The sequence below is a fragment of the Vulpes vulpes genome, chromosome 3, assembly GCF_048418805.1.
Source record: "Vulpes vulpes isolate BD-2025 chromosome 3, VulVul3, whole genome shotgun sequence".
Lineage (NCBI taxonomy): Eukaryota > Metazoa > Chordata > Mammalia > Carnivora > Canidae > Vulpes > Vulpes vulpes.
The window spans coordinates 87288932-87315036 of NC_132782.1; the positions used below are offsets into that span (position 1 = coordinate 87288932).

At 54.0% G+C, this 26105-nt stretch overlaps 1 protein-coding gene across 6 annotated transcripts in view; it reads left to right on the plus strand.

Moving 5' to 3' along the window:
* Positions 1 to 566: 566 nt before the first annotated feature.
* Positions 567 to 26105, plus strand: part of TNRC18 (trinucleotide repeat containing 18) — an 88467-nt gene continuing 62928 nt past the window's right edge. For 3 of the 6 annotated variants that reach the window (XM_072753215.1, XM_072753217.1, XM_072753216.1), the window contains exons 1-4: positions 567 to 944; positions 2968 to 3400; positions 23110 to 23265; positions 25397 to 25522. In XM_072753215.1, coding sequence (XP_072609316.1) covers positions 3214 to 3400; positions 23110 to 23265; positions 25397 to 25522 — 469 coding nt within the window. In that variant the 5' untranslated portion in view covers positions 567 to 944; positions 2968 to 3213. Of the gene's footprint in view, positions 945 to 2967; positions 3401 to 21416; positions 21469 to 23109; positions 23266 to 25396; positions 25523 to 26105 lie in introns of those variants that run through there. The other 3 variants (XM_072753219.1, XM_072753220.1, XM_072753218.1) reach the window with 3 other exon arrangements.

Genomic DNA, 26105 nt, shown 5'->3' on the forward strand with positions numbered 1-26105 from the left:
GGGGCCGGGGCCCGGGCGCGGGGTGCAGCCCGCCGGGCCCCAGGCCCTTCCCGGCTCGCTCGGCTCGTCACCTCCTCCTGCGAGCAGGAAGCTGACAGGCGGCCCATTAAACCGCGCCTTGCAAAGCCCTGGATTGCGGCGACAACCATCTTCCTCTATTTTGATCACTCAGCCTAGACGCCGGGGGAGGGGGTAGGAAGAGGGAGGAGAGGGAGGGAAGGGGGGGGTCCGAGCTGGTGGAGGGGGAGGGCTGCCTAGAAACGGCCGGGAAAAATTCTCACCACCAGTTTTGATCATTCAGCCCCGCCGTGGGGAGCCTGGAAACTGCTGGAGCCCCTTGGTCCGTAATTGGTTTTATAGGAATGGCTGAGGGCCAAGGTGTTTACATGCGCGTGATTGGCGGTGCGCGCGGCCAATGGGTGGAGGCCGGGGGCCGGCCTGGGGGGGGAGGCGGGCGCCCGGGAACAATGCGTGTTTCTTCGCTGGAGAGTACTCCCCTCCCCCAGCCGCCCCCTCCCCCCTCCCGCTGGCTTTTTTTTTTTTTTTTTTTAGATCCAGCGAGAGGAACTTGAAAGGGGGGTTGTGTAATGTACCTTTTCCAATCCCGGGCTGTATATGGAGATTTGGGATTCTTTAAACCGGCGCTACCTGGATTTTATTAAAAAGCGAGGAGCTCGGCGGGAGGAAAGCTGGCTTTTCCGGGGGCTGCGGGAGCCGGGCCGCGGGAGGGCGGAGGAGTTGGCGCGCCGAGCGCTCGGCCCGGGGAGCGGTTTTCTACCAAAAAAAGGAAAGGCGGGCAAAAAGTGTGAGGCGGCTGCGGGTGGCGAAGGGGAGCAGCAGCCGCGGGATGGCGGGCAGCACGGGCGCCTAGCCGCGCCGAGAGTCGGGGCCACCGCCGGAGTCGCCGTCACCGGAGCCCGGAGCTGGGAGCCCCGCCGCGCCAGGTACGCCGCCGGGCCGCGCGTCAGTCCCTGCCCGGGCACGACGGTCTCCAAACTTCTCCAGCTGACCCCCTAGCCCGCCTCCCCCTCGGGGTGCGCGGGGGGAGATCCCCGCAGCTGTCCGGGCCCCACGAACGGGATCGGGGGTCCGCGGCGGTGCGGTGGGGGCGCCCTGGGGAGGGCGGGGGCGGGCCGCGGTGCCTCGGGCGCCCACCTGAGTCCTCAGCCCGGACCCAGCCCGCCCAGCCGGGCTGAGGGGCGTAGGTTCCCTTCTCGGTTCCTGGCAGGCGGCGGGGGAGCCGGGGACGCCGAGACGTTTTCGATTATAGGCTGTTTTTAATTAAAAGCCGGAATTCAGCCATTTTAACTGCATATAAGAGGGGGGAGAAAAGTAGAGAGAACGCAGTGGAGCCCGCAGATGGCCGAGCCAGCTTCTCCACCAGAGCGAGGGTGTTCCGGGGGCCTCCACCTCGACTTCCCCAAAGTGGGGCGTCGGGGCATGCTCCGAAGCCCTACCTTTTAAAAGAAAGCTACACAAAGAGCATTAAAAAAAAATCACGGAAAGCTCATCGCCTCCTTTAAGACATGTATCCTCGGATGTGGCGATCTTAGATTTTTTCCAAAGTAAACGCGGATCTGGTAACCAGAGCCTGATGGGAGTGAGCGAGGGAGGGAGGGCAGGGGGTGTTTGTAACCAAAACCGGGTTAAAATAAGCACCCTTAGCGAAGTTGGGGAGGGCGGGTGGAGAAAGAGGCCGGGGGGTCTGCAGCTCGGGGGGCTGGGCGCCGGGCGCGGGGCTCACGGCGCGGGGCGGGCACCCGGGAGCCGGTGGCTTTGGCGTGGATCGGTGGCTCTAGGAGCGCCCGGGCCTCCCGGAATCAGGAACCCGAGCTGCCGCGGGCAGACGGAGAGCGAGGGCAGGGTTGGCTCCGAGACCCCCTTCCCGCCCCCATGGGAATCGGCAAACGACAAATCTTTTAAACAAACAGCTTTAAACTGGAACTACAGGGGGATTTATCCAACGCTGGGGGAGGCGCCCCTTGGTCCGCCCGCGCTGCGAAGGTTTTCTTTGTAGGTTATTTTTGGGGTTGGGTGGTGGTGGTGGTGGGGGAAGCTAGGGTAGGAGCAAGACCCTCCAGCCCCTTGCTTCCTCTCTGGCCGCCCCCCTTCCCCCAAAACCCCCGCGCCAGGCCACGTCTTCGGGCCGCAGGATTCTCAGGCCAAGGCGTTGGAAAATGAAACCAAAGCTTGTTTTGAAGGATTCTTTCCAGTCCTCGGGAGAGAGTGCCACGTCTCGAGTCCTCGGACTCAGACTCTGCGACTCACCGTGCCCAAGGGGGGCGGCAGGAGGAGGCACGAGCCTCTTTAAAAAAGAATAAACCGGCTTGGCACTCTCTAGAGAAAAAAGAAAAAAAGAAAAGAAAAACCCCAAAACAACAACAACAAAAACAACAACAAAAACCCCAACACTAATTGGCGGCTCAGGGCGAGCTTAGGGGAAAACAGACTCAAAAAAAAAAAAAAAAAAAAAAAGGCAGGCCAGCGGCCAAAAAGGTTAAATATTAAACTTTCCGGATCAGATAGTGACACAGTGTTGAGGGAGACATTTCGAAGCGCCCATGGAAAGGTTTCACGGGTTGAAGCCCCGGAGCATGTGACGCCCAGGAATCAATCCCACTGGGGAGGTTTTGTGTTTGCGCGGTCCGGGCGCGGCTGAGGGGCCTTCCCGGGTTTCGGGAGGGGACCCGGGAGCCGCCGAGCCAGTCTGGGCTGGGGCGCAGCGCGCCACCGGCCACTTCCCGAGCCGGGTCCCCGGGAGCGCGAGGCCGCCGGAGGAAAGAGCATGGATTTCGTACTTTTTATGGAAAAGGGGTGACCCCCGATTTCATTTCTGGCCGCCCGATCCGCCGTCCCCGACCGCGAACGGCAAGGCGACTTTCTGAAACTTTGTTTTCCCCCTCCCTCTTTTTTTTCTCCCCCCCCCAATCCTGTTTCTTCCGCGGCCCGTCTCCTCTCCCCGCCAAGACGCCGTGTGCGCCGCCTCGCGCAGCTCCGCCTGGCCGCCCGGAGGGGCCCCACCGCCGGCCGCCTGTGCGCCCCGGGCCGCGGGCCCGCCGCCGAGCGCAAGCCCCGCTGGCCGCCGCCGCCATGCACGCCGCGGAGCCCCCGCCGCCCGAGGACTCTGGGACTACGCCGAGGCCGAACTTTTAGGTCCCACTGAGCGAGGCCCGCGGGCCGGGTGGGGGGCTGGCTGCGGCACTCCCGCGGAGGATGGATGGCCGAGACTTCGGGCCCCCGCGGTCCGTGCACGGCCCCCCGCCGCCGCTGCTGTCTGGCCTGGCCATGGACAGCCACCGCGTGGGCACCGCTGCGGCCGGACGCCTGCCCGCTTCTGGCTTGCCCGGCCCGTTGCCGCCCGGGAAGTACATGGCCGGCCTCAATCTCCACCCGCACCCGGGTAAGTGCCCTGCGCCTTGGCCGCCCCCTCCTGGGACCCTGGGGAGGGAGGCCCGGGGAAAACCTACTCGGCCTGTTCCTGGGCGTTCTCGGCAGGGACGCGGCACCTCCCTTCCCCTTGGCAGGGCCACGGGAGTGCGGGTAGGCTCAGCTCCCAGGGCGGGGGGACCCCCGGGCGCGGCGGAGAGGGGCGCGCGGCTCGGCTGCTTCCCCCGGCGCGCCAGTGCCCTCTCGGAGCACACGCATCTGCCGAAATCCGAGCGGCCGCTAGTAATTCCGACCCCGGGGCCCCTGCGGCTCCAGCCCAGGCTGGGGTGTTCAAAATCTGGGCAAGAAAAGAAGCCAGCCCCACACCCTTTGAGACATCCGATCCCCGAGCTTCAATCGTTTTCTTGGCTAACGCCCTTGCGCGGCGGCGCCGTTGGGCCCGGGTCCGTTCCTAGCTCCTAAGCTCGCACAGTGCGGGGTGGGGGTGGGGGGCTCCGGCCGGCCCCAGAGCCGGGGCTGTGGGGAGGAAGGACATCCCGGCGTCCCGGGGACCCCCTCCCTGGCTGCGCGAGAGGAGAGCACCTGTCCCGGGACTTAAACCCCGGCCCCGGGAACCCCGCGTTCTCCGGCGGGCCGGCGGGCGCGCAGCGCGGCGGGGCGCAGAGCCCGGGCCGCAGCCATCCCCGGAGTCAGGAGCCGACCTGGCCGGCCCCGAGCGGCGCACGGAAAACCTGAGGTCTCACATGGACCCGTGCGCAGGAGGTGGCTGAGAGGGCCCGCAGGCCTTCGTCCTTTCCCAAGAGGGGCCGCCGAGGCCGGTGGGGACGGCACCCGGGTTGGGAGAGGCTTGTCCCGGGCGGGCTGCGGCCGCTCCCATAGAGCGGGTGGGAAGGGAAGCGCGGGGACCTCCAGGATACCCGCTCCCTCCTCCCGGCCGCGCCTGGCTGCTTGGCCTGGCTGCTTGGCCTGGCTGCTTGGCCTGGCTGCTTGGCCTGGCGTCCTACGCTTCACTTAAAAAGATCCACCTCTCCTGTTCCAGAGTGTCGGCCGGACTCCTGCGATTTCTCCGGGAGCCGCCGGCTCTCCCCGCGCCTGGGGAGGGACACCTCCCGCTGCCCTGGCCGGGTCGCACGGGTCCTTGCCTTCTCCAGCGAGGCCGGCTCGAGAGAGGTGTTTGCCTCTCTTTGATTTTTCTCATGGAACTTTTCAGGAACCGGCGTCCCGGGGCTCGGCGGGACAAAGGGCCTTTTGTGAAGCGCCGGGCAGGGGAGGGGCACATTCGGGGCAGCCAGCACAGACATCCCCAGCCCTGGGGGCGCGGGAACCTGGTCCTGGCCTGGGGTGCACGGGGTCCTTCCTGTACCTGGCCCACATTCTGCCCAGGGGGCCATGACCAGGACTATGGTTTTTTTCTCAAATGATGCGCTGTGGGCGCTGAAGGGGTGTCGGGATACTAAAGGAGGGGTTGGGGGCGGCCCTGGGGATGCAAAGGTCCGCTTGTACCATCCCATTTTGGTTGCCCCCAGAGGCCGCGAGAATTTTCCGGTTTGCGTGTCTTTTGAGCTCATCCGGTCACTCAGGCCGGCCCAGGGTGGTGGCGGAGTTTTGGGGCCTGAGAGTCACAGCCTGGGTCTTCCTGGCTGGCAGGGCCTTCCCTGGCCTTCTGCCTTCCCAGATCAGGGGAGACAGCACCCCATCTCTAGTCTGGTTCCTGCCTAACAGGCGCCAAATGCCCTAATGAGAAGCAGTGAAAACAGCCCCAATCAACGGGTGCCTCTGCCTGCTTGCAGTGAGCCAGGGCTCTGCTGAATTTAGCTGCAGTGGGCAGACTGCCTAACACCCATTAGGTAGATGGGGAGGCTGAGGCCGGAGAGGTGAAGCACCTCTACTGCAGCAGGCAGGAGGAGGAAGTCCAGCTGGAGGTGGCTGCAGAGGCCTGTCTTCTGGGCCTCCTGCCCAAGGAGCTGCCTGACTTCTGCGTGCTTGGCTGCTGAGGTCATGAAGGAAGTAGCAGGCAGGCTCGGGAAGCACTGGGAAACGCTGGCCGGCCTGTGCTCACCTGGTTAGGAAGGGTTGCAGGCCAGCTGGTGCTGCCCCTTGCTTCCCCCAACATGAGTGGCCACTTGGAGACCCTGGATCCTAGGCCAACGCCCAGAGCCCAGCCCTGTGCTAATCCCATTAGCCAGGAGGTAGAGAGCTGCTTCCCATTCACTGCTTGGGCAGGGTGGATTACAAATTCCTCAACCCACACCCCTCCCCCTCTTTCTTTGCTGGGTGCAGGTGCTAAATTTTCTCTTTCAGACGCTTCTTCTGCTTGGCTGTCAGCAACTTAGGTCTGGCCAGCTTTATCGGTCCTGTCTTTGTTTGTTTTTGTTCTGGGAAGCCCGGAGAGGCTGAGTCTTTTGCCCTAGATCACACAGCAAGGCAGAGGCCCAGATTACCTCTGGACCCCTTTCTAGACTGCAGGGCAGAGTGGGTGGGAGTGCCTGTGAATTCAGCATTTTAGGCAGAGAGAGTTGCCCTTCTGGGAGGCTCTGGGCTGGGCTGGTCCAGGCAGGTGTTGGCATGAGTGAGGGTCTCCAGGAGAAGAGGCCCTTCTGCATCACTGGTCTAGGCTGAGGGATTTGGCTCTTTCCTGTGCAGAAGAGGAGGTAAATAAAAAATAAACAGGGTTTGGTTGGCCATTACTTTTCCCATAACCTTGAGTATTGCTATAGTGTGAGCCCTTAAATGTTCCCCGGGGTCAGTGAAATGGACAAGTAAGTGACAAGCCCCTGGTAGGCTTGCCTCTGGGCTCTGGGGTTGGGAGGCCTGGACTCAGGTCCTCCTCAGGCTGCAATTAAAGACCTATTAGCAGGATTTTGTACTTGGATGTTTATTCTCCCTGCCCCCACTCCCAGGGCTGCCTGGGCCCTGAAAGATACATGAATGGGGGGTGGAACCCAAGGATCAGGTTGGAGAGGCCGTGCACTTTGGACTGGCCAGTGGACAATAGGGGGCCATGGGCTTTCTCCAGGGTCCATCAGCTCTATCTCTGGAATCCAGCCCGTCAGCCTACTGGGATTGATTTAAAGAGATTAATCAGTGGGACTGGCTGGTGGAGTGATTCGATCCAGAGATAAAGGAGATTTGCTGGGTGCTTCCTCCTCTAGCTGGGAGGAGGCCTGGGGGAGGTTCTGGACTCTGGAGGCCCCCCCCCCCCCCCCCCCCCCCCCCCCCCCCCCGCTCCTGAGCCTGCCGGTTCTTTGGCTGTCAATCCAAGTGCTTCCTTTCTTGTTCATTTACTCAGCAAACCATTTCCAAGTGCCTCTCGGTGCCAGGTACTGCTCTGGCTCTGGGAATCCGGGGATGACCAGACAAAAATCTTTGCCCTTATTGGAGCTTTCATTCTGGTGTGGAGGCCAGACAGTGAGCACACAGATCAGCAAAGGAAATCATTTTAAATAGAGATACAGGCTGTGAAGGAAAGAGAATGCCCAGGGTCCGTCTGGCCTGGGGCTCCCAGAACTGGAGCGGCTAAGGAGCAGGGGGCGTTGGGGGGGAGTGGTGGGGAGTTGAGTTGGTGGGGGAGGAGGGGGATCCTGCTGGTCCCTGAAGGCCAGTAATGAGGTCTTGGAATTTCACACTGAGGAATGAGAAGGCAATTTAGGGTTTGAAACAGGGGGAGCCATTCGAAGTGAGGGACGTTTTACAGAACTGATCTGGACTCTTAAAACTGTCGATGTCATACAAGACAAAGGAAGGCCAAGAACTGTTCCTGATTAAAAGACTGAAAAAAAAATGTGACAGCAGCAGGCAACGTATGGCCTTCGTTTGAATCTTGGATCAGGGAAGAAATTGCTCTGAAGGACATCTTAGGGACAATTGATAAAATGGGTATATGGGCTGTAGATTAGCTGATAGTATCAAATCAATGGTGGGTTTCATGGAAGTTGATAATTGTACCATGCTTATGGAAGAGAATGTCCTTGCTCTCTGGAAGTAAGAACACTGAACCGTTTAGGGACAGGGGACCTGGGACAGGGGACCAGGTGGCCACGGAAGACTCTCAGGAATGGCTTGGGAAGAGAAAAAGTAATACCTGTAATTTACATATGGATGGGAGACTGCTAAATCATTGACATGGAGTTAACATCCAGGGAGGGAGAGTTCAGGGTGGCTGGGCCTGGGGGAGGTCATATGGCAGGTCATTGTACTATTTCAAACTTTTCTCTGAGTTTGAAATTATTTCAAAATATGCATTTAACAAAATTAGTCTGGGCTGCCAGCTGGAGACTGTCTGGTCGATAGTGGTGAGGAGGCGGTGAAGGAGATGGTAGTGACCAAGAGGGAGGCTGGAGGCAGCCGGGGTTTGGGGCCTTTTAGAGAGGTTGGGCTGCTGAGACAGAGGTGGAGAGGCAGAGAAGAGGACAAAAGCTGGATTTGCTACTTGTGAGGAATGGGCAGGAACAGATGTGGGGAGAGGGCAGTGATTGAGCATTCTTGATTTGGTTGTGACCAGCTTGGGGTGCTTTGGCTCCAGTGTGGAGCAGACTTAACTCCCTTCTGGTCATGTGTAGCCTTGTCTTCTGCCAAGTCTCCAGCCCCATCCTGTGACCATCCCTGCCCTTTATTTCCCAGCCTAGCATTTGAGGGGACCCATGGGAACTGATATCTGGATGGGTCTTGGGCCTCCCCAGGGGCTGCTGGGAGCCGTGGCCAGCGGTCAGTCCCAGCCCCCAGGGCCAGGGTCCTTACCACACCAGCTGCCCACAGAGGCCTGGCATCTGACTCTGGAGGAAGTCTGGGCTCTCGAAGGTGGCAAACCCCAAAGCTCCATCTTTGTAGGCCACAGATGCACCCATCACCTGCATCCGAGATTTCTTCATGAGCTAATGAAAGTGGACAAAACACTCTCTCCATGCACTCTCACAATTTTGCACATTCTGGGCCTTCACGGGCCAGCTGAAGATTCTACTCTGCAGTCTCTGGATAAGGAACTGCTTCATTTGGAGGCAGGTTGGCCTAGCAGCTGAGGTTAGATTGGCTGGTCTTCCATCTGGCTCTTCCAGTTACCGGCTATGCAATTCTCTAAGCCTCGATTTTCCTCATTTCTAAAAATGGGTCCACTCGTGGTACTGAATTCATTAGGCTATTGTGACGTTTCAATAAGCAAATGCTAGCTAGATGCCTAGCATAGGTCCAGCCCTCTGCAAAAGTTGCAGTAAAAGTGATTGTTGTAATTACTGTTATCATTAACTGATGAGTCAAGTCATCAAGCTAACAAGTTAATTCCTTGTTCTAGTCCAGTCCTCTCCAGGGGCCTCTGGAATTGTGTTTATGGCCTGTGGGCTCCTGAGACTCCAGGGTTCTAACCCAAACCCATCAATTTCTTTTCTTTTCTTTTCTTTTCTTTTCTTTTCTTTTCTTTTCTTTTCTTTTCTTTTCTTTTCTTTTCTTTTTTCTTTTCTTTCCTTTTCCTTTTCCTTTTCCTTTTCCTTTTCTTTTCTTTTCTTCTTTTCTTTTCTTTTCTTTCTTTCTTTCCTTCTTCTTTTTCTTCTTCTTCTTCTTCTTGGTGTAACATATACTATAAAATGCTTGAATCTTGAGCATTTAGAACGTTGCATATTTATTCAACCTTGAGCATTTGAGAACATTGCATATTTACAAAATGAGCACACCCGTGTAACTACTAACCAGCTCTAGATCAGGATGTTTCCAGCTTCCAGAGGGCTCCTTCATGTTTTCTCCTAGTAACTATCTGCCCCACCTCCAATATCATTCTTATTTCTGGTACCTTAGATTCCTTTTACCTATTTTTCAACTATCTATAAATGGAATCATACAGCATGCCCTCTTTTATCTCTGGTTGCTTTCACTCAACATTACGTGTGTGAGGTTAGTCCATATTCTGGTGTGTGCAGCAATTTATTTCTTGTTGCTGTAGAATATTATACATAAAAATAGCACAATTTGTCCACACCTGTCAATGGACATTTAAGTTGTTTCCAGCATTTGCTATGGAGAGGGCTGTTATGAACATGGCCTTTTGGTGCACATGCATATGTACACATTTCTTTAGATGTAGTATCTAGTAGCAGATTGCTTGGTCACAGGGTATATGTAGGTTCAGCTTTCACAGTCGTGAATTTTCCAGCAGTCGCACCATTGTAGGTTCCTAGTGGTAGCATTCCGGTGCCTCCATGTCTATGCCATTAGTATGATATTGTCAGTTTCTTTAGCTTCTATTCATTCTAGTGAGTGCGTTAGTATCTAATTGTGTGTGCATCTTAAAACTTTTTTCCTCCTTTATTTTATTTTTTTAGTTTTATTGAGGAACTTCCATACTGTAAAGTTCATCCATTGAAAGTGTACAGTTCTGCTTTATGTTTAAGATAAACGTTAGAGTTACACATCATTTTGTTTTGTTAAAATTTTTTTTAAATTGATTCATGAGAGAGAGAGAGAGATAGAGAGGCAGAGACATAGGCAGAGGGAGAAGCAGGCTCCCTGGGGGGAGCCTGATGTGAAACTTGATCCCAGGATCCTAGGATCACGCCCTGAGCCAAAAGGCAGATGCCTAACCACTGAGCCACCCAGGTGCCCCAACACATCATTTTCAAAGTCAGATGGTGTTACAAGAATTATGAAGAAAACCAGCCATCCCCTGCTACCTACCTTCCTATTTTTGATTTCCCTGTTTAAATCTTTTGGCTATTTCTTGTGGCCTTTTCATCCATATTTCTGTGTAATAACTGGCTCCTACTGCTACTTATATTTCTCTTGTTGATTTGTGTGGCGGATGAGGATTTCTCATGGACTTTGGAGTCTGACTCCCATTTATTAGCATGAGACTGTGGACAAGTTTCTTTACTTCTCCCTACCTTGGTTTTCTCATCTGTAAGATGAGGGAAAATAGTAGTATCTACTTCATGAGATTGTTGTGAGGATTAAGCAAAAAACTTTCAGAACTGTGTCTGAAACATGATAAGCACTTAGTAAATATTTATTATTGTTGTTCTATTGCTCCCCCCAACCATTTTTATTTTCCCTGTCCTCCCAATCTATGTGAAATACAGTTTTGTTTAAACCAGGTTTATTATTATGGCTCTGGCTTTGTAAATATTGTCTACATTTGAGCCAAGTAGTATAATAAAATTCATTTATTTCTTGGAGTTATTCATTGCCTTTTTAAAAAAAAAATTGCTGGATTTCTTAGAATCTCTGTCTTGCCGTCTCTAGGAATACTTTTCATTTGGTCAAATCTACTGCATGAGCTGCTTCCTTTCTTGGGAATTTCCTTCCTAGTTTTCCATCTTACTAGTCTAGTCTGGTTTGTTTGGTGCTTGGCCTGTTGTAGAGCCATCATGATCCTTCAGAATCCCTTTACCTCCTTGCTGTGTTGGAGCTCCTGTTCCTTGACTCCTCTTCTTTTCTTTTCTTTTCTTTTCTTTTCTTTTCTTTTCTTTTCTTTTCTTTTCTTTTCTTTTCCTTTCCTTTCCTTTCCTTTCCTTTCCTTTCCTTTTGTTTTCTTTATCTTTTTTAAAAAATATTTTACTTATTAAAAAACTAAAAAAAAAGATTTTATTTATTTATTTATTCATGAAAGACACACACACAGAGAGAGAGGCAGAGACACAGGCAGAGGGAGAAGCAGGCTCCATGCCCGGAACCTGATGTGGGACTTGATCCTGTGACTCCAGGGTCACGCCCTGAGCCCAAGGCAGGCGCTAAACCGCTGAGCCACCCAGGGATCCCCTCTGTTTTTTTTTTTTTTTTTAAGATTTTATTTATTTATTCATGAGAGACACAGAGAGAGAGGCAGAGACATAGGCAGAGGAAGAAGCAGGCTGCATGCAGGGAGCCCAATGTGGGACTCAATCCCAGGACCCTGGGATCAGGCCCGAGCCAAAGGCAGGCAGCCAACCACTGAGCCACCCAGGTGCCCCATTTTTTTCTGCCTTATTTCCTTGTTTTGGTAGAGGAAATCCTGCAGTAGCTTTCTGTGAAAGAATCCATGGAAGGCAAGTTTTTTGGAGGCCTAGTCTGCCTGAGTATGCATATAGTTTACCTTTATACTTGACTGGCATTTTGGAAATAATTTCCCCCTAATATTTTGAAGGAATTGCAACATCACCTTTTAAATTCCAGTGGTACTGGAATGTGATGCTATTTTGATTCTTGACTTTTGTTTGTGAACCTTTTTTCTTTTTAAAAGATTTTTTCCAAATGCTTAAAATCTTTGAGAACTACGTTAAAAGCAATGGCTCTAAGATTCATGCTTTACTGCTTGTTGGCCATGTGGTCTTGGACATGCTTCAGTTTTGTTTTTGGTGAAATGAGTAACAGTACCTACCTTTTACTGTCTGCTAAGACTAAATGGGCTTATATACATAAATATACAGAACAGTGGCACAAAGTAAGCCTTGTAGATATTAATATGTTACTATTCTTTTCACCACTGGTGTTCTGAAATTTTACATCATGCACCTTGCTATGGGTTCTTTTGCATTTGCTGTGTTGGATGTTCCATAGGCCATATTAATCTGGAAACTGAGTTCCTTCAGGCTGAAATTTTTTTTTAAAGATTTTATTTATTTATTCATGAGAGACACAGAGAGAGAGGGAGAGGGAGAAGCAGGCTCCCAACGGGGAGCCCAATATGGGACTCCATCCCAGGACCCCGGGATCCAGCCCTGAGCTGAAGGCAGATGCTCAACCACTGAGCCACCCAGGTGCCCCATCTTCTATTTTGAAGTGCATTGCTGTCTTTTTCATGAGGTTCTGGCATTTGGGAAAGGATTGGTCATGACCAATCTGGGTGCCACCATTACTGGGATCCAGCCCACTCTCCTTCCCAGGCCCTTGTGCCTGGGAGGGGAGGCCAAGTTCCTCTGTCTGCCATTCCCACCTACCGGTTTCCTAGCTTTCAGCCCAGTGGTTCTGGAAGGCCCTCCTTAGACCTCGGTTAATGGGGAACAACGGAGGAGGAAATTAGTGGGGAAGTCCTCTGTAATTGCTGTAGAATTGAGAGTGTCTGGAGCCCTGGGGCCAGGCTGTGGTGGATGCATTTGCATATCACTGGCTATGCTGAGGCCTTGACCCCCCTGGGCTGTTTCAGGATTCCCTTTATTTAGACTGGAGTACCTCCTTGGGTTGGGCTTCTGGTGGGGGCCAGGGAAAGTCCCAACCCACAGGGGGTCCCTTTTTGGGGCTGGAAGTGGGAGTTTAGTTAAACCCAGATTGTCTTCCTCTGGTGGTGGGGAGCTAAAAGATGTCTGTTGGGATCTGACCCTCTCCAGGGAGTCTGGGTTGGCTCCCAGCAGGAGGGGAGGGAGGCAAGGTAGCACTTGACCGAGAAAGGGAGCTGGAGGAACAAAGCCCAGTAGCTGTAGCTGGAAAAAGAGGCCTGATGGGGAGGGGAAGCTGGGGTCCAGTTGGACTCCTCCCCTCCTGGGGGGCAGGGCCAGAGCTGGTTGATCTGGCCTGGTGGCTCCTGCAGCTCCCAGGCCTCTGCTTGGTTTGGGGAAACCTCTGCAGTTCAAGACTGCAGCTCAAGATTCCTCTGCTGGGAGGCTGGGGACAGTGGCAGTGGTCACAAGTCCTGCAGCCCAGCCACAGCACCAAGCACATGCAGGGTAAGCCCCCCTCCACCATCCCAGCTTGGAGCTCTGTCCCTCAGTCCTGCTTATCTGTGGCGTGGCATTTGCGTCCAGTCCAGTGTAAGGGAGTGCTGCAGGCTCAGCTTCTTGCCTTTGCTACTCCCTTCATTTCACTTTACTGGAAAGTAAGGCACAGAGAGGTTGTGTATCCTCCCCAAGGCCACACAGCTTGGAAGTGACAGGCTCTAGAACTAGAGCAAGGCCTAAGCCATGTGCTGGAAAGCCAAGGGTGGGGGAGAGCTAGGTCACTGGTAGGACTTATTCTTTTTCTTTACTTTTTCCTTTCTTGGCTCATTTTAATTTCTTTACTTGCTTCAGTTTTCGCAAATTTTGCCAATGTGAGAGTTCATAAAAATTATTCAAAATGTGATATTTACTGTGTTAGGGTTCAGATTGGCCTCTCCACCCCCACTGACCTTTCTTCTGCGGATATTTGTTACTAGGGTTTAAGATATACTGACAAATGAGCACAGATCATAGATGTACAGCTCTATTATCTTTTTCACAAACGGATCCCCCCCCATAACCCTGGGTCACTTCCCCCTCCCTGTCCCCAGGTGACCCCATCGAACCCCAGAGATTGGAATTGTCTGTCCACACACTTCATGTGCAGTACGACAAAGCGCAGGCAGTGTGCTGTGTTTTGTGTGTCTTTTGCTGTGAGACTCACCATAGTCCTGGTCTGAGTGGTTGTCTTGCCTCTTGCGGGAGGTGTTCATTGTGTGGCGATGTCACAATGTGTTTATTTAGCTGTTAATGGACGTTTGGGTTGCTTTCAGATTTTGGCTATTATTGGTGGTTAGACTCTTGAATTTGCGCTTGCTTGTGCATTTCCGTGCCTCACCCTTGGGTGTATGTACACCTGCGAGGGCACGGCTGGGTCAGAAAGTCTGCACATTCTGTCCAACTGTTCTCCCGAGTGGTCATACTAATTTGCACCTCCTCCAGCCGTGTATTAATTTTTAATATTGTCCATCTTTCCTTGTTGACATTAGCCCCTCTGGTGGACAATGTAGTAGTTATTTTTTTTAAGGTTTATTTATTTATGATAGACATAGAGAGAAAGAGAGAGAGAGAGAGGCAGAGGCACAGGAGGAGAGAGAAGCAGGCTCCATGCAGGGAGGCCGATGCGGGGATGCGGGACTCGATCCCGGGACTCCAGGATCGCGCCCTGGGCCAAAGGCAGGCGCTAAACTGCTGAGCCACCCAGGGATCCCCCCCAATGTAGTAGTTATAATTCACATTTCCTCCCTGGTTTGAGAGGCTGAGGAGCGCTGGGCTGGATCAGTCAGAAGAGCATGTGACTCTTGGTGTTGGGATCATGGGGTTCAAGCGCCATGTTGGGTGTGGGGATTACTAAAAAAAAAATAAACTAAAAAAGCCAAAACAAGAGAGGCTGAGTAATCATTTTTCTGGCCATTTGGATGTATTTGCCACCCTCTTGGTGCCCATTTCTACATTTGGTTGCTGGTTTTTCTCTTACTGATTTGCAGGAGTTCTTTATGTATTCTAGTTACAAACTCTTCCTTGGTGACGTGCTGCACAGATCTCATTCAGTGTGGTGGCTCACCTTTTCTTTCTTCTTCTTCTTCTTCTTTTTTTTTTTAAGATCTTATTTATTTATTCATGAGAGACACAGAGACAGAGACACAGGCAGAGGGAGAAGCAGGCTCCATGCAGGGAGCCCGATGTGGGACTGGATCCTGGGTCTCCAGGATCAGGTCCTGGGCTGAGGGCTGACGCTAAGCCGCTGAGCCACCCGGGGATCCCCCTTTTCTTTCTTCTAATGGTGTCCTGTGATAAATAGATATTTCTCTTCCTCTTCTTTCTTAAGATACTTATTTATTTATTTATTTATTTATCTATTTATTTATTTATTTCGAGCACGAGCACAGGTGGGGGGGCAGAGGGAGAGGGAGACAAAGAATCTCAAGCAGATTCTGCTATGCTGAGTGCAGAGCCCAATGCAGGGCCTGATCCCACGACCCTGATATAAAGACCTGAGCCAAAATCAGGAGTCCGATGCTTAACTGACTAAGCCACCCAGGCGCCCGCTAGACATTTCTCATTTTAATGTAACCCAGTACATCAGCCGTATGCTTTTGGTTTGTGCTTCATTCATTTATTTGTTTGTTTGTTTGTTTATTTATTTAACTATTTTATTTATTCATGGGAGACACAGAAAAAGAGGCAGAGACACAGGCAGAGGGAGAAGCAGGCTCCTCAGAGGGAGCCCGATGCGGGACTCGATCCCAGAACCCTGGGATCATGCCCTGAGCCAAAGGCAGACACTCAACCACTGAGCCACCCAGGTGCCCTGATTTGTGCTTTTTATATAGTCTTTAAGAAACCTTTGTTTGCCCTCTGAATGTGAAGGTATTTTCTAGTGTGTCGTTCTAGAAGATTTCCTGTTTTGCCTTTTACGTGGAGAGCCAGTCTACCTGGAATCGATTTTTCTGTGCAGTGTGAAGTTAGGGGGTCAAGACTCATGGCTTTTCCTCACATGATATCTGGGCTGACCAGTGGTGTTTACTGGCAGCCTCATGTTTTCTCTACTGTGTGTACATGGGTGGGGCAGTTTGTGGACTGGCCTAGCCTGGGTCTGGTCCTGTACCCACGTGTGCTGATGGCGATGCAGCTTCACTGTGGCAAGTGCACACCTTTGGGTATTTTTTTTTTTTTTTATAACTTTCTTTTTTTATTTTTTTTAATTTTTTTTTTATTTATTTATGATAGTCAGAGAGAGAGAGAGAGGAGAGAGAGAGACAGGCAGAGGGAGAAGCAGGCTCCATGCACCGGGAGCCCGACGTGGGATTTGATCCCGGGTCTCCAGGATCGCGCCCTGGGCCAAAGGCAGGCGCCAAACCGCTGCGCCACCCAGGGATCCCTACCTTTGGGTATTTGACAGCAAAGACATCCCACTTATCTTTCAGGTTGCCTCTGCTTTTCTTGACTCTTTGCGTTTTGATGTAACTTTTTTTTTTTTTTTAAACCAGTGCAGTGCATACAGATTTACCACCTTTCTGTGTCTGGTTTATTTCACTTAGCATAACGTCCTCAGGATTCATCCGTGTTGGAGCACATGTCAGAGCTTCCTTTCTTTTTAAGGCTGAGTCGTATTCCGTTGTATGGATGGACCACATTCTGTTTATCCAGTGGACCCTTCTCTGGCTATTGCGAATAATGCCACTGGGAATGTGGGTGTGCCTACATACCTCTCTCCGAGACTCTGCTTTCCATTTGTATGTAATGTTTAGGGGCTGCACACACACACACACACACACACACACACACACACACACACACACACACAAACTGTTGGGATTTGAATTAGGAGTGCTTTGAATATCTCAATCAATTTGGCCTCAGTGAGCATCCTAGTAAGTACATCTGGTGATTTCCTTGGGAGGGACCCTCAAAAGTGGGCCTATGCCTCTTCCCAGCCTTGAAGAGTTCTGCTGATTTGCTTTCCAAAAGCTGGGGATCCTCCCTGGGCTGCTTTCCACCTCACCCCCGCCCCTCCCCACAGCCAAACCCCAAATGTGCTCATTTGATAGATGAAAATGACATCATCCTGTTTTAATATTTCTTTGTAATCCTAAATGACAAATTTTTCACCGGATTCAGCCATTTACTGTGGTTAGCGATTTGGTTGGGATTCTTACTGAATGATAAGGCTCTCTTTCTTTATACAGCGAGGGCATTAACCCACTCTCTGGCTTAGATATCACAGAAGTCCCTGCGTCTCGGGATCCGTGGGAGTCTGAAGGTCATTTTATCCGGAGGGTCCTCACACTATTTTCAGCTGCTGTCATAGAAACGCCTGAGTCACATGTCCGTGCTCTGGGCTGGAGTGAGCTCTTTTCTGGGTGATAACCCTGATTTGATCATGCTGATGAGATGCTCTGATAGCCTTTGGTGACACCGGTAAAGGATACAGCTCCTTTCCGAGGGCAAAACCTTTTAAATGGAAAGAGACCAAGTATTTGTTCTGTTGTGGTTGGGGGGGAGGGGCTTTCGAAAATGAAAATATGGAAACAGGGTCCCCATGTCCAGGTGGTATGGCTGAGCGGAAAAGTGTAGATTGGGGAGTCAAAGCCTTAATTCCTCATCTGCAAAAGGCATAAGAACCCCCCACCCCCACCCCCAGCTGAGAGTGGATGAGGAGACAGAATGAAGCAAAGCCTTGAAGCCTTTAATGAGCCGAACGCTGGCTGTGATGTCGAACGCTGGCTGTGATGTCGGGTCCCAGGAAAGTGCCCCACCCTTCTCCTTCCCTCAGCCCTAGCATGACCTTGTTCATCCCGCCCTCCCATAAATACTAACTGAGCACCTACTATGTGCAGCGTAGGGGGCACTTGGGGTAGAGTAAACCCACATTGTCATGCAGGGGCCTGCAAACTGGCCAAATTAGGTCCACTGCCTGTTTTGTTTTTTTTCCTTAAAGATTTTATTTATTTGTTTATTTAGAGTGCTAGCAGGGGATGGGGCAGAGGGAGAGGGACAGAATCTCAAGCAGGCTCTGCACTGAGGCAGAACATGGAGAGGGGCTCGAACCCTGAGATCACAACCTGAGCCAAAATCAAGAGTTGGATGCTTCACGGACTGAGCCACCCAGGCAGCCCCCCTCCTGTTTTTGTAAATAAAGTTTTATTGGAACAAAGCCCAGTAGTTTAAGTGGTGTGCGCCGCTGCTTTCCCTGCAGCAGGCAGAGTAGGCCCATAATGCGTAAATGATTTATCTGGCCTTTTCAAGAGAAAGCTTGCCGACTCCTGTTCCAGTGGGTGGAGGGGGACAGTAAACAAGGCGCTATAATAAAGAAGGAACTAATGTGTATTTGGTATGATAAATGGTGATAAGCACTATGGTGGAAAATAATTCAGGAAAGGGTGTGGGGGTGGGGTGGGTTGCAATCTGAAATAGCATGGTTAGCAAAATAAATAAATAAAATAGGGTTAGGGAAGGCTGTATTCATCAAGTGTTACTTGAGGTGTAGGGGAAGAGAGTGAGGTACATACAGATGGGAGTTTATAGACAATTTGCCTTATCTGGAGGGAGGAATGGATTCTAGGCTGAGGTGCAAAGGCCCTGGGGTGCAGCCTATGGGGCTGTGCTGTTCCATGTTCCAGCCCAGCCCATTTGCAGTGATAAAGTCCTTCACTGTTTACTAAACCTTTGTACCCACCCTCACCTCACCAAGTACCCCTCCCTGCTCCCACCAGTGAGGAGGACTTTAGGTGCCCATTATATAGTCAGCTTCTAGAAGGGTCCCCAGTGACACCATCCATTACTGAGGCCAGCTGAGGTGGATGAGCATAGCATAGCCCCTTACAAAATGCATCTGGATGGGCTTCATTCTCCAGCCCAGAACACACAGTAGCCCTACATAAGCATTGATGAATGGATGGACAGACGGAACGATGGACGTTGTCTGGATTTCAAATTCTGCCCTCTTGTGATCTTGGGCAGCCTCAGAGTTGGCAAATCCCTGAAGGCCTTCCTGCATTCAGGTATCAGTGAGGGGCGTAGTGATGGCTGAAGGTAGCCTGGCCAGCACCCCTGAATCCACGGCTCACTGCCGTGCCCTGGAGGTGCTTGTGAATGGCTGGCAGTGTGTGGGGCAGGAGGGCCTGGAGTGGTGGTGGGTCTCAGCTTGTGTGTGTGTGTGTGTGTGTGTGTGTGTGTGTGGAAAGGGGCACACGTGGGGAGCTAAGGCCTGGAGGGGTAGGGTGACCTTGCCCAGCTCCCTGCTGTTCATGCTCCCAGAGGGACAGTGACAGACAAGCTCTCATCTGCCTAAGCATCATTTAGAAAATACCAATGCCTGGGCTGGAGAGCCTCATTCCACAGGTCCAGGGGTCAGGTCCAGGCACCGCAGGGGGCATGTCCTGTAGCTGGGCTTCTGTGCCTCCTTTCTTGCCCCTCGCAGGGGTGCCCTCGCCCCTCTCCCTGGGCACTGGGGACCAGAGAAGAAGACTTGTCTTGTCTCTTTCTCCCTTCCTCTCTTCCTTCCTTCCTCCCTCCCTTCCTTCCTTCCTTCCTTCCTTCCTTCCTTCCTTCCTTCCTTCCTTCCTTCCTCTCTCTTTAAGATTTTTTTTTTTAAAAAAAGATTTTATTTATTTATTCATGAGAGACACAGAGAGAGAGCAAGAGAGGCAGAGACACAAGCAGGCTCCATGCAGGGAGCCCGATGTGGGACTTGATCCCAGGACTCCAGGATCACGCCCTGGGTGGAACACAGGCGCTAAACCCGCTGAGCCACTCAGGGATCCCTCTCTTTAAGATTTTATTTATTCATGAGACACACAGAGAGGCAGAGACATGGGCAGAGAGAGAAGCAGGTTCCCTGCAGGGAGCCCGATGTGGGACTTGCTCCCAGGACCTCGGGATCACGACCTGAGCCAAAGGGAGACGCTCAACTGTTGAGCCACCCAGGCGCCCCCCTCTCATTTGCTCTCAACCTCTCTCTCAAATAAATAGAAAGTAAAGCTTTAAAGAAACAATAATAATGAAATTTGGTTTCAAGGAAGGACAGGCAGGGGAAGCCGTCCTTCTCAGACCCTGGCCTTGGGCAGCTGCTCTGCTTCTCTCAGCCCCAGGGGCTGTCCCTGTAAACAGTGATTAAAAATGTTAGCCCAACATTGCCTGGCACTTCACCGAGGCATTTTACAAATCCCTGTTTTACTCTCTGATCCTCTTCACACAGCCTGGGGAAATTAAAAAACTTGCCCAAAGTCACAGAACAAGTTGGCGTTGCAGCCAGGGTTTGTCTCTCTGCCATCCCTGGGGACCCCTCTGTCACGTCCCTTCTGATGGTGGAGGGACTGGCTTGCCAGAGGTCACATCCCTGCCCCCATTCCGGCTTCCGGCCAGGAGGAGCCTTCACAGACTGTGGCTAAATTAAGTCTAAATTAATTAAAATTTAATAAAATTAAAGATGTGCTTCCTTACCCACCACACTTAAGTGCTCAGTAGCCACAAGTGGCCAGTGGCTACTGTAGTGTCAGCACAGATAAAGAGCATGTGTCGGACACTGTTGGTCATGGGGCCAGTTACCTGGTCTGGCCTGAACGGTAAGCGGGGAGGCGGGAACACTCTGTCGTGGGTACCCTGCTGGCCCTCCTGTGAGCCTCCTCCCCGCATAGGGGTGGAGGGGTGGAGGGCCGATTGCTGGCCTCTGGGGTAGGCCCCAGCTCTGCTCTTGGTTCAATGTCCCCTTAGTTGATATTGTTGGTTGTACTGAGGCCGGCAAAAAGATTCCATAAATGACGTGTGACAGTGATGTGGTTTAGGCACAGGTGATGCCAGGAGCCTGTCCATGTTGGCCATTATTCCGAGGATGATCGTTCGTCTTGGTTTCACACTGTGTGTCTAGGTCACCAGGGAGGTTTGTTTCCCAGGCGTCCAGAGAGCACGTGGCACCTCTAGCCACCAGGGGGCAGCCTGGGACCAGTGTGGCCTTGCTCTCAGCCCAGGGTGGGAGGGAGTGAGACCCCTCCTGCCTCCCGCTGTGCCGCAGGATTTCCAGCAAAGTCTGGGGAGAGCCCCGTGGGCTCTGGCTTGACTGTCACTGCCCCCTGGGGACCCAGGAGGCCATCACTGGGTCCCCAGGGGTGGGTGTGAGGAGCAGGGGTACATAGTTAGACTTTGACATGAGCACCAGATTGGCGGGGGTCATGGATGGGGTTTAGAAAGCTGCCTGGAGAGTCTGGTGACCCGGTCTGGGGGTCAGCTGCCTGTCCTCCACCCCAGGGACACCAGGCAGGATGGCCTGGGATGCTGTGTGGTATCCTCAGGGGTCAGGGGCTGCACCTACACTCTCTTCCAATCCTACAAAGTTGACACCAGGTCCTGGGCACCGGATGTGGCGGGACGTGAAGCTGACAGGGATCCGTATTAGCAAGCGTCATTGGTGGAGGCTTGGATGGAGTGGGCGGGAAGGCCCCCCTAAGGTGGAAATGGGCCAGGAGGGGGTCTTCAGGGAGACCCCGGGCGCTGGTCTGAGGTGGGGATGGCAGTGCCCGGTTTATAGAGTTGCGAACCTGCGGTCTAGGAGGGGCAACGGCACCGGCCAGACCCGGGGCAGGGAGTTGGGGCACCGTTGAGCCCGTGGCAGGCGGGAGCCGTTGGTGGCATCCGGGTACTGGCGCCCCCCCACCAGGCCTCGGGTGCTGCTGGGCGGGTTTCACAAGCCTGGGCCGGGGCAGGCCTGGGCCACCCGGCTTCCGTGCAGCCCGAGGCAGGAAGAGCTGGTGGCTGATGTAAGCCCTTGCGCAAACCTCTGGCTGCCGGCTTCCGGAGCCGTCTACCCGCCCGCCTGCCAAGGAGGAAGCCTTGGGCCTAGCGGGGCCCAGAGGCCCTGCCGCCCGGGCTTGGGCCACATGGGTGTACTGACCGGCCACCATGGCCCTGGGTCCCGAAGGCTTGGCACTGGAGTCTGGTGAGAGGGCTGGGTGAGGCCGGGCTGGAGCGTGGGGGGCTCCCCGGACGCGAGGTGCTGGTGATGGCACGTGTGGCCAGAAGGTGTCCTTCTGTCTGCTGCTGTCTCCACTCCGGAGGACCAAGGCGGAGGCACTGCCCCTTGCAGTCTGGGTTTCCCTTCGTGTACCCCAAAGGGACTAGGTGGACATTCTGGCATCCTGTGCCCCCCAGTGAGTGAACACCTGTTGTACACAGACCCTGCATACAGGGCTGCTGGGGACCGAGAGGTTAGACGGGGCTCTGTGAGCTCCCTGTGGGCTGGGGCCCCCCCGGAGTCACTTCTTTGGGTCATTGCAGATGGTACCTGCTTCACAGGGCTGTGGAGATGTTAACCTGAGGGGGTACACGGAGAAGCCCTGAGCTCGGCTGGCCAGAGCTGGCTTCTGCTGGGTGCTGGGTGCTGCCCCCCCCCCCCCACCATGCTCAGCTCTGGGTGCGGGCCTCTGCCCCTCCTCCTGGGGGTGTCAGGGGAGGATTCAGAATCCCCACAGACTGCCTGGTGCTCGGTATCTGCGACTGGACCCTGCCGCACGCTGTCTTGTTATTCTTGTTAAACACATGGTTCTTAAGGGAGGCATTAGAATTCCCATTTTGTGGATGGGCAAACTGAGGCCAGGGAGAAGCAGTCTCTTGCCCAAGTCTCACAGGCCTCCCTCTGGCCTGTGACCTGGCGGCCTGCTGGGATCTTCCCCTGAGGGTGGGGTGCATGGATCTTGAGGGTCAGTGCGCAGGGTGGTGGCAGGGAGGGGGCGTCCCTCCTGGCATGGGCCTGGCCGAATGCGGCGTGGCAGGGGTAGGTGCTTTCCACCTAGGCCCCCAGCACATTGTTTTTCCAAGCAGCAGCTCCACACCACACCCCCCTACCTGAGGGACCTTGGGTGGGAGGCCCATGGGTCTCATTCATCTCTTCACTGTTTCTCTCTCACCTATTCGCTGTAGTCCTTGGATGTTTGCTGGGTGTGTATTTCGGGTTGTGGATTGCTGGCTGGGGGCAGGCACTTCCTACCCCCACAGGCACTCCCCCCCCCCAGCATCAGGGGGGATCCTTATGCATTAAATGGGTGCATGGTTCCCCCCGCTGGCTGGGGACTCCTCGGAGCTCACCAGGGCTGCTGTGGGGTCCTCAGGGAGATCATTCTCTGACTTGAGGGATCCTTTCTGATCCAGGAGCTCAGAGGATGAGCAGGGGGTTAAGCCCTGAGCCCCTTACCCCCCACCTCCTTGCTCTGTGGCCCCAGGAGGTCCCTGGGTGTGCCTCAGCCTTCATCAGCAGGTTGGGGGACTGTCCCCCACTGGGTCTGGGGATGGTAATGCCCTCCTGTAGGGTGCTGGGGGCCCTGGAGGTGAGGGTCTTTAATGGTGGTGGGCTTCCTTCTGGCTGCTCCTCTGGGGCTGTGCTGGTAAGATTTTCAAGCATTGGATGTGGTTGAGGTGACCAGGCTTGTCCTGACCCTAGGGTCTGAGGTGGGGTGGAAAGGTTTCTTTGCTGTCCTGCAAGTGTCAGTTCCGAGAAGTGGGGGAGACATGGGGGTCTTGGGGCATTGGGCCGGGCATTGGGGGCCTGCTGGGTGCCTGACAGCCCCCCCCCTTCTCTCTGCAGGCGAGGCCTTCTTGGGCAGCTTTGTGGCCAGCGGGATGGGGCCCTCAGCCTCGTCCCATGGGAGCCCCGTGCCCCTACCCTCTGACCTCTCCTTCCGCTCCCCTACCCCCAGCAACCTGCCTATGGTGCAGCTGTGGGCTGCTCATGCCCATGAAGGTAAGGAGTGTGCCAGGTGGGTGGGGCTGAGGGCTGTGGGCCACTGTCCTGGCACCTCTCCATCCTGCCCACTCCCTTTCACCTCTGGTCATCTCTCCTGCGGTGGCTGGGGGTCGGTGGCAAGCCCTGATCATCCAGCTTCCCTGCTGTTTTTCAAACACTCAGTACTTCCTCTGGTCACTGCCACAGGGCCTTTGCACAAGTGTCCCTCTGTTACAGCCCCTCACCCACTGTTCATCCTTTAGGGCTCAGCTGACACCCCCCCCCCCCCCAGCTCCCTGTTACTTGTGAGGACAGATATTTTCTTACCAGAGTGAGCTCTGGGGGCAGGGCCTTGGTTCTGCTCACTGTTGTTTCCCTGGAGGCCCTCGATAATCACTGTTGGAGCAATGGGGCCAGGGCCATTGGGCTCTTCTGCTGCAATTCTTCAGTGGTGCTTCTAAATGTGGGCTTCTGGGAGCCTGGCTTCCTGCAGGCCCTGAGCAAATGCTGGACCTCCTGAGCCTCACTCTGTCAGTAAAGGGATGGGTTTGGGGGACCCTGAGCTCCTTCCCTGCCTCTGGCGGATTTTGGATGCTGGGTCCTGGGAGCACCCACTGCAGGCTAAGGGCTTTCTTGCGCTTTTCACAGTGCATGGTCTCCCCACTTCTTCCTCTGTGCCAGTGTCATCAAGCACCCACTATCCTGTGTACCCCCCCATAGTGGGGGTGGTCCTGCCTCTCTAGGCCTGGGATGGTGGGCAGTCCTTTGGAGTTGGGGTCCCATTTGAGCCTTCTACTTTAGCCAGCTGGGGGAGTATGGAGAAGCCCGAAGAGCAGAAGCTGCCTGGTGTCTGTGTGCCACCGGCTTGTTCCTCTACCCTTTCCTACTCCTTTTTCTCTCGAGTTACAAATGCTAGTAACATGGTAAGGGTTACACACGGAGGGTGCTGACTTGTGTACCACGCGCTGCACAGTTGAACTCACTTTATCCGCACGACCAGCTGTGAGATAGGACTGCTAGGTCTCTTTTACAGATGGGAAAGCACAGGGATCCCATGCGATGCTTCAAGGGCTGAAAGAGATCATGTGCTTCAGGTGGTCTTGATTTTTCTGTGATTGTCGTTAATGCCATTATCAGGCAGCGCTGTGGGGGAAGCACGGGTCCAGTGTGTCTAGGAATAGGTCCTGGACCTCTGGGCTCAGAGGGAGCAACTGGGGGCACACGGGACCTGAGTTTCAGGGATTTCCCATGGGCCTGCAGTCCTGTAGGATCTCCAACCCAGGTCGAGCATCAGGACCTTCCCCCAGTGCCCAGCACCTGCTTGCCAGTCTGCCTGGTTTTCTGGGCCTTGCTGAGCAGCTCTTGGGGCTCCATCCCCTGTGTATCCTCTTAGGAGTCTCACTTTTTCTCTGTGGCTACCCTTTCTTGTCTTCTCTGTCCCTCAAAGCCCTGATTTGGGGCAGCACTGGTGGGGAGAGACCGGGAGGATCCTCACCAGGAGGAAGTCTTTCCTGGCCTGGGAGCCCTGACAGCTGGAGATGCTAGGTGGGCTGATATTCAGAGCAGGTGAGTGACCTGCTCAGGGTCACACAGCAGAGAGGGGACATAAGTCAGTAAACCACTCAACTGGGTCTGTGTTGGGCCGAGGTTAGCAGTCCCAGTGACCTCCATTCAAAGTCAGGCTCCGGTGCTGTGTGACTTTGGGCCAGTAGTCTGCCTGAGTCTCTGTTTCCTCATAAACTATGGACGTTAAAAGCATCTGCCTTGCTGAGTTTTGTTTTGTTGAAGTTTAAATGAGAATAACAAAGGAAAAGCAGTTGGCAGTACTTGGCCTGCGGTTAGAGCTATCATCATTGTCATCATCACTGTCCCCTGCCTAGCTGGATCCATTCTGATCCTCTTCCTGGGGGATTTGAGCCCTTGAACCCCTGGGGGCTTCCTGGGCTAGCCTGGAGGGAGACAGGAGGGTCAGGAGGGGGGTCAAGCCTGCCCTGGGGAGTTGGCCCTGAATCTCAGGGCTCCCAGGCGGGGTGGGGGTGGGGGCTGACAGCTAAATATTTTATTTTCAAAAAACAGAGAGGGATTGGAGGAAGTTCCTCCTGGGAGTCCATGCGGTGGGACAGTCCGGTTTTTCTCTTCTCTCTTACAGGCTTCTCCCATCTGCCCAGCGGGCTGTACCCATCCTACCTCCACCTGAACCACCTGGAGCCCCCCAGCAGCGGGAGCCCCCTCCTCAGCCAGCTGGGCCAGCCCAGCATTTTCGATGCCCAGAAAGGTATTATGAGGGGGCAGGAGCCCGGAGACTAGGCTTGGGGGGGTGCTTCGGAGAGGGACTTCTCTGGGGCCCTCACTGCTACCCAGTATTTCAGGCAGCACCTAGCTGTTTTCCGTGCCCCACACCCCCTCCACCCTTCTGTGCCTTCTAGTTGTACTGTGGTCGCCTGACCTTCTTAGGCCCTTAAAACAACCCTGGACTCCACCCCCTTCACAGATAAGGAAACTTAGACGGCCAAGGCGAGAGTGTGAACTCCTTACCCTCCGTTTGCAGAGCCTGCCCTACCTTTTTTTTTTTTCCCCCAAGATTTTATTTATTTATTCATGAGGGACACAGAGAAAGAGAGAGAGGCAGAGACACAGGCAGAGGGAGAAGCAGGCTCCATGCAGGGAGCCTGACGTGGGACTCGATCCCGGGTGTGCAGGATCAGGCCTTGGGCCGAAGACGGCGCTAAACCGCTGAGCCACCCAGGCTGCCCCTGCTCTCCTTCTTAATCCCGGTGTTGGGGGGGCAGGGGCGCCTCAGGGACCCCGCCTCTGGCTGGCTGGGTGGAGGGGCACTCGCTCACCCCCGCGCTCTCTCC